Source organism: Ornithorhynchus anatinus, chromosome 12 (assembly GCF_004115215.2).
Source record: "Ornithorhynchus anatinus isolate Pmale09 chromosome 12, mOrnAna1.pri.v4, whole genome shotgun sequence".
Lineage (NCBI taxonomy): Eukaryota > Metazoa > Chordata > Mammalia > Monotremata > Ornithorhynchidae > Ornithorhynchus > Ornithorhynchus anatinus.
Genome location: NC_041739.1, coordinates 5,912,869 through 5,926,290, shown reverse-complemented (window position 1 = coordinate 5,926,290; position 13,422 = coordinate 5,912,869). Strand labels below are relative to the sequence as shown.

Sequence of the window (13,422 nt, the reverse complement as noted above, 5' to 3'; positions counted from 1 at the left end):
CTGTACTAAGCGGCCGGGAGAGAGCAATATAGTAGAGTTGGTAGATGTGCCTCCTGCCCACGATGAGCTTAGTCTTACTCTGTAAGAACCCTAAAGTTAGGAGATACGATCCCCGCCTCCAGGAAGCTTACGGTCTAGCGGGAATGTTTGTCAAACCTGGGATTACTGGTCAATCCCGTCAAACTCGGAGGGCGCGGCGGACGGTGCCCGTCAACTTCGGAAGTTTCCGGACAGTATTCCTCGAACCTGGCGGGGGGGACTGGTGGAGGTTTGTCAAACTCAGAGGATACGGGGCGGGGGGGGGGGGGGTACTTGTCAAATGTGGGGTTACTGCTTGACTTTTGTCAAACTCGGGGGGCTACCGGTAGGCCTCCATTCATCCAATCGCAGTTATTGAAGATTTACCGTGTGCGGAGCGCTGAACTAAGCACTTGGGAGAGGACGATACGACAGTAAACAGACACGTTCCCCGCCCGCAACCACCTTCGTCCAACTCGGAGCGTACTGGTCGACGCTTGTCTAACTTGGAGAGCACCAGATGGTATTTGTCAAACTTGGGGGGGGTGGTCCAGGGTACACGTCAAACGAGGGTCGACCGGTTCCCCCCGGGTTTGACCAACAACCCCGCTAGACCGTATGCTCTTTGGAGGCGGGGAATGTCATGACTGACTTTATGTTTCTTATAATGATAATAATAATCATGGTATTTGTTAAGCGCTGACTATGTGCCAAGCGCTGTTCTTACCACTTAGCAGTTACCAGGTAATCACAGTAAGGGCTCACAGTCTTGATTCCCATTTTACGGACGAGGTAACCGAGGCACGGAGAAGTCAAGTGACTCTCGCCCAGCATCACGCAGCTGCCAGGTGGAAGAGCCGGGATCAGAACCCACGTCCTCTGACTCCCAAGCCCGGGCTGTTTCCGCTAAGCCACGGCCCGTGCTCTTATAGAGTAAGGGCCCGTTAAATACGGTCGATGGATCGACGCCGATGAAACTCTCTCCCCGCCCCCGGACATATCTGAATCCGGACCCCAGGCACGTACCCTTCCTGGCAGCCTCGTGAGCTGGCGACGGAAGACACGACTGCAGCTGCGGCTTGGCACCGTGCATCAGCAGAAGCTCTGTGCAGGAAGCGCTCCCCCTCGAACAGGCGTTGAACAACGGGGTCATGCCGTCGATGGTGGTGGCGTTCACCTGGGGCAGGACCGACAGAGTGAAGATCCAACACGCCTTTCTAATCGTAACAGTCGTTAGTATTAGGGTGCTCCTTGAGCGCTTACCGCGTGAGCGCTGAGGTAGATGCGAGTTCATCGGGTCAGATACAGTCCCTGTCCCACGTGGGGCTCGCAGTCTTAATCCCCATTTTACAGATGAGGGAACTGAGGCACGGACTCTCTCTTCTTTTCGGTCTCTTCAATTAATCGGTGGTAGCTAACTGAACTCCTGCCATGTGAGTGCATTTTACTGAGCACTTGGGAGAACTCAATAAAGTAGACGTGAACCCAGCCCTCAAGGAGCTTACCGTCTCACGGACTCGGAACTTTAACTTGGGCGATAATCACCTTTTTTTAAAAATATGGTATCTGTTAAGTGCTCACTATGTGCCAGGCACTGTACTAAGTGCTGTGGGTAGATACCAAATGATCAGGTTGGTCACAGTCCCTGCTCCACCTGGGTCTCAGAGACTTAACCCCATTTTGCCGATGAGAGAACTGAGGCATAGAGATGTGAAATGACTTGCCCAGGATCTCACGGTAGACAAACGGTAGAACTGGGATGAGAACCTACGTCCTTCTAACTCCCAGGCCCGTGCTCTATCCAGCAGCCCATGCTGCTTCTCACATAGAGAAGCAGCGTGGCTCAGTGGAAGGAGCCCGGGCTTGGGAGTCAGACGTCATGAGTTCGAATCCCGGCTCTGCCCCTTGTCAGCTGTGTGACTGTGGGCGAGTCACTGCACTTCTCTGGGCCTCAGTTACCTCATCGGTAAAATGGGGATTAACTGTGAGCCTCACGTGGGACGACCCGATGACCCTGTATCTCCCCCAGCGCTTAGAACAGTGCTCGGCACATAGCAAGCGCTTCACAAATACCAACACTACTGTAGCGCTTAGCTGTAGTTATCATCATTATTATTATACCCGAGTGTCCAACTGATTTCAAAATATCTTTATGAACAAGATTATAATCATCTTTTCTCATATTCTTTTTCCTTTTCTGCCATAAGATACGGGGAAGCTTCTTTCTCCGCCCTCTTTCCCCACTGGAAAAAATTCCAGCTCCTGTCCCTTCGTTGCAAGTATTCTCCCTTTGCAAAAAACTAGTTTTCATCTTCCTCCAGGAAGAGGAAATCTCATTTTTGCTTGGGCCACTCGAGGACTCTTTCGGGACAGGGCCCAGACGCGCCCACTTGTCCGAAGTCTGCCCCAGAGCAAATGAGGAAAGAAACAACTGGTTATTTTGCCATTTACGAATGCTTCGGAGGGTCACTCTAATAATGTCACGGAGAAGAAGAAAGAGAACACCTGTGGAAGACGCAAACATGAGAAGCCCCGCTCCCCGAATCCGCGCTGATCGAAAGCGTGAGTTTTAGGACACGGCGACTTACGTTGGCTCCTGCTTCGAGAAGAATCCGCGCACATCCGACGTGATCTCCCAAGCAGGCTTCGTGCAGTGGAGTCACGTGGTCGATCGTCACTGTGTTTACATTGTAGCCCTAGAGTGGGTATGAGCAGCTTTTAATTCATTCGTTCAACGGTATCTAATAATAATGATAATAATGACGATGGCATTTGTTAAGCGCTTACTATGTGCAAAGCACTGTTCTAAGCGCTGGGGGGATACAAGGTGATCAGGTTGTCCCACATGGGGCTCACAGTCTTGATCCCCATTTTACAGATGAGGTAACTGAGGCTCAGAGAAGTTAAGTGACTTGCCCAAATTTACACAGCTGACAAGTGGTGGAGCCGGGATTAGAACCCATCACCTCTGACTCCCAAGCCCGGGCTCTTTCCACTGAGCCACGCTGCTTCTCTAAGCACTGAGCGCTTACCATGTGCAGAGCACCTGGACGAGGACATTACTACAATAAATGGACACGTTCCCTGCCCACAACGAGTTTATAGGTGAAGAGATTATTTAAAACCACTCAGCGAATATGACCTTTCAGGGCAATCTAGGGTTTCAAAATGGCAAGACTGCCCATTTTTTTTGTTTTTCATTTTTAGTACCTGTAAGCTCCTCCTCTAGACTGAAAGCTCCTCATGGGTAGGGATCATGTCTGCCAACTCTACTGTATTGGACTGTCCCAATCAATCAATCAATCAATCAATGGAATCTATTGAGGGTTTACTACCGATAATAATCACGGTACTTGTTAAGCACTCACTCTGTGCCAAGCACTCTTCTAAGCGCTGGAGTAGATACGAGGTAATCAGGCTGGACACAGGCCCTGTCCCATGTGGGGCTCACAGTCTTCACCTCCATTTTACCGATGAGGCAACTGAGGCCCAGAGAAGTGAAGTGACTTGCCCAAGGTCACACAGCAGACATTCCAGCGCTTAGAACGGTGCCTGGCGCTTAGAACAGCGCTTGGCACATAGTTAGCGCTTAACACATGCCATTATTATCATCATTATTGTCATTATTATTACGTGGCCAAGCAGGGATTAGAACCCGGGTCCTCCTGAATCCCAGGTCCGTGCTCTATCCGGTAAGCCACGCTGCTTCTCATTAAGCCATATTGCTTTTCTGTGGGCAGAGCACTGTACTAAGCGATTGGGAGAGTCCAACAGGACAGGATCGGTGGGCGCTTTCTCTGCCCACAAGGAGCTGACTGTTTAGAGGGGGAGTGCTATCCTCTAGGTACCCCACGCGCATCAGCTGTTGGCCAGCGGGACCAGAGAAGCATTTAGGGATGTGGCTAATGCATCCCTAAATGTATTAGAAGCAGCGTGGCTCAGTGCAAAGAGCACGGGCTTTGGAGTCAGAGGTCGTGGGTTCGAATCCCCGCTCTACCACTTGTCAGCTGTGTGACTGTGGGCGATTCACTTGACTTCTCTGGGCCTCAGTTCCCTCATCTGGAAAATGGGGATGAAGACTGTGAGCCTCCCGTGGGACGACCTGATGACCCTGTATCTCCCCCAGCGCTTAGACCGGTGCTCGGCACCCAGTAAGCGCTTAACAGATACCAACATCATTATTATTAATAGGTCGAACCTCTCCCTTCTGGACTTTGGGAGGTCTACCTTCCAATCCCGCCCATGGGGATGGTTCCGGGATCAGGAAGAGGATGATATCTGTACGCAGGGCTTGGCATATAGTAAGCACTTAACAGCTACTGTTTTCATCATTTTCATTAGTTTTATCCCCTCCCTCAAGAAGCCCACAATCTGAGGCGATGGACATTAATTGAGCCGCGGATCGGAGGTGGCGTCTGCGACATCTGGCCGCGGGAAGGGTTACGGTGTAAGGGTTCCAGCGTTCAGCGGAAAATCTTGGGGTGGTAACGCCCCGGGGCAGGATGAACCCTGACCTTCCCGCTGGAGGAAGCGCCTACCTGTGACAGCAAAGTCTTCAGAGCCAAAAGTCGGCCTTGGCTGGCGGCCTCATGCAGGGGGGATCGATCGGCCCACGAACCTAATGGAGAGAAATAGACGGAAACGGGTCGCATCCCGAGAAGCGACGTGGCTGAGGGGAAAGATCCTGGGCCCGGGAACCAGGACTTCTGTGTTCTGATCCCGGCCGTGCCGCTTTTCTGCTGGGTGACCTTGGAAAATAATGGTAATGATAATAATTATGGTATTTGTTAAGCACCTAGTATGTGCCAGAAACGCTATTAAGCGCCGGGGTGGATACAGGCAAATCAGGTTGGACACAGGCCCCCGTCCCACGTGGGGCTCACAGTCTCCATCCCCATTTTACAGGTGAGGGAACTGAGGGACAGAGAAGTGAAGTGACTTGCCCAAGGTCACACAGCAGACAAGCGGCAGAGGCAGGATTAGAACTCAGGTCCTCCTGACTCCCAGCCCGACGGTCTATCCGCTGGGCCAAAATGTTGACGAATATGTAAAAACCCTTAGATGGCATTGGATCGCAGTTTAAGACTCTGGAAACTTCTCTAGGCCATAGACTCTGAAATGATAAGAGAAGCAGCGGGGCCTAGTGGCTAGAGCACGGGCCCGGCAGTCAGGAGGTCATGGTTTCTAATCCCGCCTCTACCCCTTGTCTGCTAGGTGGCCACTTCACTTGCCTGTGCCTCAGTTCCCTCATCTGTAAAATGGGGATTAAGACCGTGAGACCCAGCACTTGAGGAAACCGAGACACAGAGAAGTGAAGCAAGCAATTGGCAGAGCCGGGAGTAGAATCCAGGTCCTTTTACTACTACCGGGCTCGGCGTCTCTCCTCTAGACCACCCTGCTTCTAGATGCTAAAATGGTGGTAACCCTCCTGAGCTGCATGGAAAGCCCCACCTCCCTCTTCCCTAGAGCTAGTCCCTGCTCGTTAAACCGGGCGATCCCGTAAATCAAACTCCCAGAAGATTAAACATTATCCAACACGATGCAGTCGATGGACACAATCTCTGCCCACAGAGACCTTGCCACTTGTCAGCTCTGTGGCTGACACACTTCACTTCTCTGCGCCTCAGTTCCCTCATCTGTAAAATGGGGATAGAGACTGTGAGCCTCACGTGGGACGACCCGATCGCCCTGTATCTCCCCCCAGCGCTTAGAACAGTGCTCTGCACATAGTAGACGCTTAACAAATACCAACATTATTATTATTCCGGGCCCCGGAGAGCGGAATGACGCCTGGCTCTCACTCCGACTTCTATTTTCTACCACAGCCCTCAACCTCCCCGCCTCCTCCCCTCTGAGCATATCAGTGGGCAACAGTCAGTGGTTTCCGTTGAGCTCTTCTTTCCAGAAATTCCATATGACAAAATCCCTCGTTCCCCACCAATAGACCTTGCAATGGTCAGGCCGAGATCAACTCCCCAGGATGCCTAGAATCCCTAGATTCGAAAGCAGTCCCATGCTGTTTTCTGAATGCGTATTTTACGGTATTTGTTGATTATTACTAAGAATAATAACAATGGTACTTGTTCAATGCTCACTATGTGCCAAGCACCGCTCTAAACACTGGGGTAGATATAGGTTAATCGGGTTGGGCCCAATCCCACATGGGGCTCCTGCTCTTATCCCCATTTTACAGGTGAGGTAACTGAGGCATGGAAAAGTGAAGTGACTTGCCCGAAGTCACACAGCAGACATGTCACGGAGGGGGGACTAGAACCCGGGTCCTTCGGACTTGAGAAGCCACGCTGCTTCTCAAGCGTTTCTAAAGTGTTTACTGTATGTCGGGCACTTACTGGACTGTTAACTCATTGTGGGCAGGCAGTGTGTCCGTTCTATTGTTATCTTGTACTCTCCCAAGCGCTTAGTACAGTGTCCTGCACACAGTAAGCTCTCAATACATAGAATTGAGTGGGTGACTACTAAATTCTGAAGGTATTTACAAACTAATCGGGGCCCCCCCCCGTCCCACATAGAGCTCCCGCTCTTAATCCCCGTTGGACAGACGAAGTAACCGAGGTACCGAGAAGTTAAATGACTTGCCCAAGGTCCCACAACAGACAGGTGGTGAACCCGGGATTAGAACCCGGGTCCTCCGACTCCCAGCCCCCTGCTCTTTCCACTAGCCCACGCCGCTTCTACCCAAGGAGCTAAAAAGCAAGCGGTATTCTTGGCCAATCTAACTCCACGGCGGCGAGGCACGTCCAGCTCGATGCATTTAGGAGATCAGATTCGAAATCGAGTCTGTTAGCGAACAGCCTCAGCTCGCCCAGCGCGAATCGGGTTGCCTCTGAGGTTAGACCCCGGCTAATTTTAGAAACGGCAACGGCGGCGGCCGACGGGGCCTATAATTGACGGGGAACAGCGGGCTCAGCGATTCCGTAGACACCCCCGCGAGAAGAGGGGAGCGTTTACACCATCGGGCGTCCGATACGTGACTGCACGATTCCCCTCCGTACCGTACCTAAATCACCGTCTCCCCAAGGCATTTCCAGCCAGCCGCTACTAGCGTAAACTCGACTCATAGCTTTTCAGCCTATGCCGGTAGGATTCCGCTTCCACTGGCTAACACCGCTCCGCGGTCATGATCGGGAGGAGACCAGTAGCCCTCTGAAATCCGACCTCTCCTCTCAGCAGCCTTTCCGGGGAAAAAGAAACCCAGAAAACCATTGGTTTATTCTCGACGCAGTGTTCTGGGCGGATAATCATCGCGCTACCGATAATGAGGAGAAGAATCGCGGTGTCCGTTAAGCGCTCGCCGTGTTCGGACATTGCGCCGATCGGGGTGTTCGTTCAGCGCTTACTGTGTACCAGGCACTGAGGTAAGCGCTGGGGAAAGGCACAGGATGACAGTCAGTGTCCCACATGGGGCTCACATTCTCAGATGAGAGTCAGTCAGTCAGTCAATCGTATTTATCGAGTGTTTACTCTGTGCAGGGTGCTGTACTAAGCACTCGACAGGATACAGCAGTAACGATATTGCTATTGTTCTCGTCTGTCCGTCTCCCCCGATTAGACCGTAAGCCCGTCAGAGGGCAGAGACCGTCTCTATCTGTTACCGATTTGTACATTCCAAGCGCCTAGTACAGTGCTCTGCGCATAGGAAGCGCTCAGTAAATACTATTGAATGAATGATTGAATGAATACAGTATAACAATGTAACAGACACATTCCCCGTCCATAAGGAGCTTACAGACTAGGGAAAGGTAACAGGTAGTGAATTCCTATTTGACAGGTGAGAAACAGGCTTAGAGAAGTGCAGTGACTTACCCAAGGTCACCCAGCAGCCTGGATTATTATTATTATTATCATTAATAATAACATTAATAGGAATGGTATTTTTAAGTACTTACTATGTGCCAGGCACTGTATTAAGCACTGGGGTGGATTCAAGCACATCGGGTTTGACACAGTCTCTGTCCCACGTGGGGCTCACTGTCTCAATCCCCATTTTCAGAGAAGGCACAGAGAAGTGGAGTGACCTGCTCGAGGTCACACAGCAGACAAGTGGTCTGGATGGGATTAGAGCCCATGGCCTTCTGACTCCCAGGCCAGTGTCACCCCTCTAGACTGGAAGCTCCTTGTTGGCATGGAGCGTGTCAACCAACTCTGTTATACTGGAATCTCCCGGGTCCTTAATACAGTGCTCTGGACACGGTAAACACTCATTAAATATGATTGATTGATTGATTGATTGATTGGCTGTCCCACAGTCTCTGTCCCCCAGGTTAGGGAGAACGGGTATCTAATCCCCATTTCTTAGATGAGGAAACGGAGGCATGGAGAAGTCGAGTGATTTACCCAAGGTCACACGGCCAGAATTAGAACCCAGATCTCCTGACTCCCAGCCCCAGACTCTTCCTTCTGAGCCACATTGCTTCTCTCTGCTCGTCTGAAGTCAATTCCTCTCATTTTAGGCTGTGAGCAACATGTGGGACCGAGACTGTTGGATCAAACTGTATTGTATCTATCAATCAATAGGTCCAAATGTGTCAACCTGATGATCTTGTATTCATTCATTCATTCAATAGTATTTATTGAGCGCTTACTATGTGCAGAGCACCGTACTAAGCGCTTGGAAGGAACAAGTCGGCAACAGATAGAGACGGTCCCTGCCGTTTGACGGGCTGACGGTCTGATCGGGGGAGACGGACAGACGAGGACGATGGCAATAAATTTGTATCTGCTCCAGCACTAAAACGGTGCTTGACGCTTAATAAGCACTTCACAGATATAGTAATAATAACATTATTACTAACACTAATAAAAATCCCTACTTCCCTATCATCCCTCTTTTATTATTCCTAGACTGTGGGCCCTTTGGAAGCCAGAACTGCAGTTAACTCTCCCCCATGTACATTTTCTCAATGCATGGTACAGTGTCTTGCACAGAGTAGATGCTCATAAAGTTAGGAAACCCACACTGTGCTCATTACTGCCCACAACCCAATGTCTGCTCAACAATGTCTGAGCAGGGCGACCCACGCTCTTTCCTAGCAAAGCCGACAATTAGGAAACTCAACTCTTAAGCTGAAGTCTCTCATTTTGGACAGTCCGCATCCAGACCATTGTGTTCGCACCAAAAAAAAAAATAAATATTGAGAAAACCCGTGTTGGAAGAGAATGATTAGATTCATCTTGGGTGAATTTTTCATAAATGAATCCCCGTATCAAAGGAATCAAACGTTTCCTCCCTACTGATTTTTTTTCCACACGTGGTCTGTGATTTTCCAGAACATCTGTGTTTCCAGTTTGGGGAGTACTCACTTAATGCTCTTAATAGTGTTGGGGAGAAAAATGGAGAACGAAGCAAAATGCATTTAAGCAAGTTGAATTTGCTCAAAGTAATTAATGCAGAGAGGTACCGTTTGTAATGGCGTACCCTCTGAGCATTAAATCAAGTAAGTGAGCATAAAAATCGACTGGGGTAATGATATTTAAAGACCTGTAAATTGAATTAGCATGAACTAGTTATTAGAACTCTGAGGTTCCATGCCCAGAGGCAGCAGAGTGGAAAGAGCATGGAGCTGGGAGTCAGGAGACTTAATAATAATAATAATAATCATAATAACTGTGGTATTTGTTAAGGGCTTACTATGTGCCAGGTACTGTACTAAGCAGTGGGGTGGATACAAGCAAATCAGGTTGGACAGAGTCCCTGTCCCACGTGGGGCTCACAGTCTCGATCCCCATTTTACAGATGAGGGAACTGAGGCACAGAAAAGTGAAGTGACTTGCCCAGTGTCACACCTCGTACCGGTTCTCTCGCCCTCTTTGCCAGCCACACGTGGGACAGGGACTGAGTCAAAATGAATAATCTTATATCTACCCCGGTGCTCAGTACATAGGAAGTGCTTCGAAAATATCATCATCATCATTTTAAAATTTTAGTTTGATTCTCAACGTTGCTCAGAGAGAGGGTGGAGCCCTTTGTTTAATAATATCAATTTAATATAATTATTAACAAGAATTTCTAACATGACATACGGAGTGTTCCATTATCTGCAGGTCTTATAAAACCAGAATCTTATCTTTGTCCGGGTGACTCTGAGAATCCTGTTCTTGCTCCTGGCCCACTGCAACCCGGCCCGCACACCCCGCTCCTCTCAAACCAACCTCCTCACCGTGTTTCGATCTCACCTCTCCCACTCCCGACCCCTTGTCCTCGTCCCGCCTCCGGCCTGCAACTTCCTCCTCCTCCCTCACGGCCGAACCCCCCATCTGCGATTGCGAACCAACGAGGGACGGGGACGGGGGTCTAATTCTCCCCCGTGTATTGTCTCCCTGCACTCGCTACAGCGCTATTAGTCCAGAAGGGGAGACGGACCATAAGATAAATTCCGGATATGGGCATAAATGCTGTGGGGCTGAAGGCTGGGTGAATATCCAGTGTTTAAAGAGGCAGAGTCAAGTGCGTAGGTGATGCAGAAGGGAGAGGCAGTAGAGGAAATGAAAGCTAAATAAATACTATCACTACTATCCCCGTCTCCCCATCTCTCTGGTGTGTGAGCTTGGAAAACAGGATGGCGTAGTGGAGAGATCGCAGACCCGGGAGTCGGAAGGTCATGGATTCTCACGCCGGCTCCCCCTCTTGTCTGTTGGGTGGCCTTGGGTGTGTCATTTCACTTCCCTGTGCCTCAGTAACCTCATCTGTAAAACGGGGATGAAGACTATGAGCCCCATGCGGGACAGGGACTGCTTTAGATCAGCGCTCCAGCACTTAGAACAGTGCCTTGCACGTAGTAAGCGCTTAACAAATGCCATCATTATTAATATCATCCTATCTAATTTGCTTGTATCCACCCCAGCGCTTAGCCTGACACAGAACAAACACATATCGCCATTATTATTATCATTATTACTGGGGTGAGGGAACGTTTCTACTGACTGTTTTATTGTACTCTTCCAGGTGCTTACAGTCCCCTTCACACAGTAAGCACTCAAAAAACATGATTGATTGATTGATTCAAAGCCCTGTGAAAATCACGTCTCTGCCAGGAAGCCTTCCCTGACAACCTCTCCGCGCCTCAGTTCCCTCATCTGCAAAATGGGGATTAGGACTGTGAGCCCCCCATGGGACAGGGACTGTGTCCAACTTGATTTGTTGGGATCCACCCCAGCGCTTGGTACATAGAAAACACATAGAAAGCACTTAACGAATACCACAGTCATTATTATTATTATTATTATTATTATTGATAACCTCTCATCTCCCCACTCTATTCTCCCTCTCTTCTGCATCACCTATGTACTTGGATCTGTAGCCACTAATTACAGTGATATTCAACCCACCTCCATCATCTTCATGTACATCTCCTTCTACTCTGTTTCTTTCTCTATTCATAATTTTTTTCTCCAGTCTTCATTTATTTTCACATCTATCTCCCCTACTACATTGTAAGGGCTCATGGCTACCATTTCTCCTATACTCTTCCAAGTGCTTAGCAGTGCTCCCAGGAAAGGCTCAATAAATACCTGTGATTGATTGCTTTTTGCATTTAAGTACTAATTGACATTTATTGACTATTCATAGGCCTTCCGTTCATTCATTCAATTGTATTTATTGAGCGCTTCCTGTGTGCAAAGCTCCCTACTAAGCGCACGGCGAGACACCGTAACAATAAACGGAAACATTCCCTACCCACCTACTCAGAAGGCCTAAATAAGCTACCTGACTCTTGAGAAAGTAGAGAAAATGCTAGGTGGTGGAGGAGAGAAAACTCTACTCCTCAAGTGATAAAGACGACAAATGTTTCTGTCCAAAAGACAGAACCCCGTATACCCCTTAGAACAGGGGTTGATTGTTGTGATTGCTTATAATGCTCCCCTTAAAGTATTTTCTGTTCATTTTTTTTATTACATTCGATGTAAAGGATAGCTCCAAAACTGTGATTTCAGAGTGATGATAACGGTGGTATTTATTTACCGCCTACGACGTGACAAGCACTGACCTAAGCCCTGGGGTAGATACGAGATCATCAGATCGGATACAGTCCCTGCCCCACATGGGACCCGCAGTCTAAGATACTCAAAGAAATAGCTGAATTGATGATACGTTTTGCATAATTTCTTGAGCTTTTCAGTGTTCATAGCTTTTCTCTAGGATCATTTTAAGCTTGAACACCATCAAACGTTCCATCACCCTAATTCTGAAACGAACCTTATCCGTGCTGATTTGACTCCCTTTTTGGCCTCGCTTCTGGGCAACTTAAACTCCGGAGCCATTCCACTTTACGGTACCTCCAAATACGAACTTCCTAGCCGCAGCCGAATTTCGCTCAGATCTTCCTCCTCCTCAGTGTTCCAATTTCTCCCGACAGAGTCGCCCGGGATTTCTCTTTCCTGAACTCACTGTGATTTCTAGCAAACAATCTGACCGTCGCTCAGCTTTGATTGTGATTTTCCCCGCCACACTTACCCAGAACCTGCAACTGGACCGGAAAGCTAAACGCTACGCCACAGAGGGAGATGCTATTTATTGCCATTCTTGCCCAGGGCGATCGACATAATCGGTCAGCTTCTCAATCTTCCTCGCTGCCGGTGAAATCGAGATCCGACTCACCCCTCCCCCAAGGGCTGCACGTTCACATTTCAGACTCTCCATTCTGGAAATGGCCCCCATCCCCGGTTTAAAGTTAGTCCCTGCCCGAACGAGGTCGGCAGAGCGTCTTTTAGGGCCACCGGAATCCGGAGAAGAGGCTGCGGACACTCACCTTGGCTAGTCAGAACACCCCAGCTGGCTTTTCTTTTGGCCGGGGTCTCCTCTCTCCTTTCTAACCTTCTCTTCGGGCAGGACCCCTTCAGGGCGATATCCGCGGACATAACGGGGCGGTCGTTTGCCCCCGCGCCGGGCCTAGCGTCGTCGGAGCAGGTGCTCGAGTCGGGCCCGGCATCGGGCCCGGGATCCCCGACTCCTTTTCCTTTCCCTTTGGCTTTTCACAAAGGAGCTTGTGTGCTTTCCCGTAGACCGGCCCTGACACGGAAATCTATTCAGCCTCACCCAGAAGCTGGGCTGTTGAGTGCCGGGTGGAGGGGAAGGAACAGAAACCCTGGCATTTTCTATTTTTAAAATCAAGAAGCTGCGGCAGGAGACTTAACTATTTACATGATATAGGCAGAAAGTGTGCAAAGTGGGGTTTTTTTTCAGTTTGAATGGAAGGGAACCTAGCTGTGCCTTTTTTTTTTTTTTAATGGCACCTGCCAAACACATACACTGTGTTTAGATCCACGCTAATCAGGTTGGACACAGTCCATGTCTCACCTGGGGCTCGCAGTCTCCATCTCCATTTTACAGACGAGGGAATTGAGGTGGAGAGAAATTAAGTGGCTTGCCCAAGGTCACACAGATGA

The 13,422-nt window shown here is 49.4% G+C and overlaps 1 protein-coding gene across 4 annotated transcripts in view; it reads right to left on the bottom strand.

Annotated features, from left to right (window-relative positions):
- Positions 1–13,422, bottom strand: part of ASB5 (ankyrin repeat and SOCS box containing 5) — a 36,182-nt gene that overhangs the window by 5,543 nt on the left and 17,217 nt on the right. The window contains exons 1-4 of one of the 4 annotated variants that reach the window (XM_007668028.4): positions 12,786–13,080; positions 4,557–4,636; positions 2,607–2,714; positions 1,045–1,195 (exon numbers count right to left, since the gene is read on the bottom strand). In XM_007668028.4, the coding sequence (XP_007666218.1) occupies positions 1,045–1,195; positions 2,607–2,714; positions 4,557–4,636; positions 12,786–12,894 (448 nt within the window). In that variant the 5' untranslated portion in view covers positions 12,895–13,080. Of the gene's footprint in view, positions 1–1,044; positions 1,196–2,606; positions 2,715–4,556; positions 4,637–7,036; positions 7,185–12,490; positions 12,601–12,785; positions 13,081–13,422 lie in introns of those variants that run through there. The other 3 variants (XM_007668029.4, XM_007668030.4, XM_001506092.3) reach the window with 3 other exon arrangements.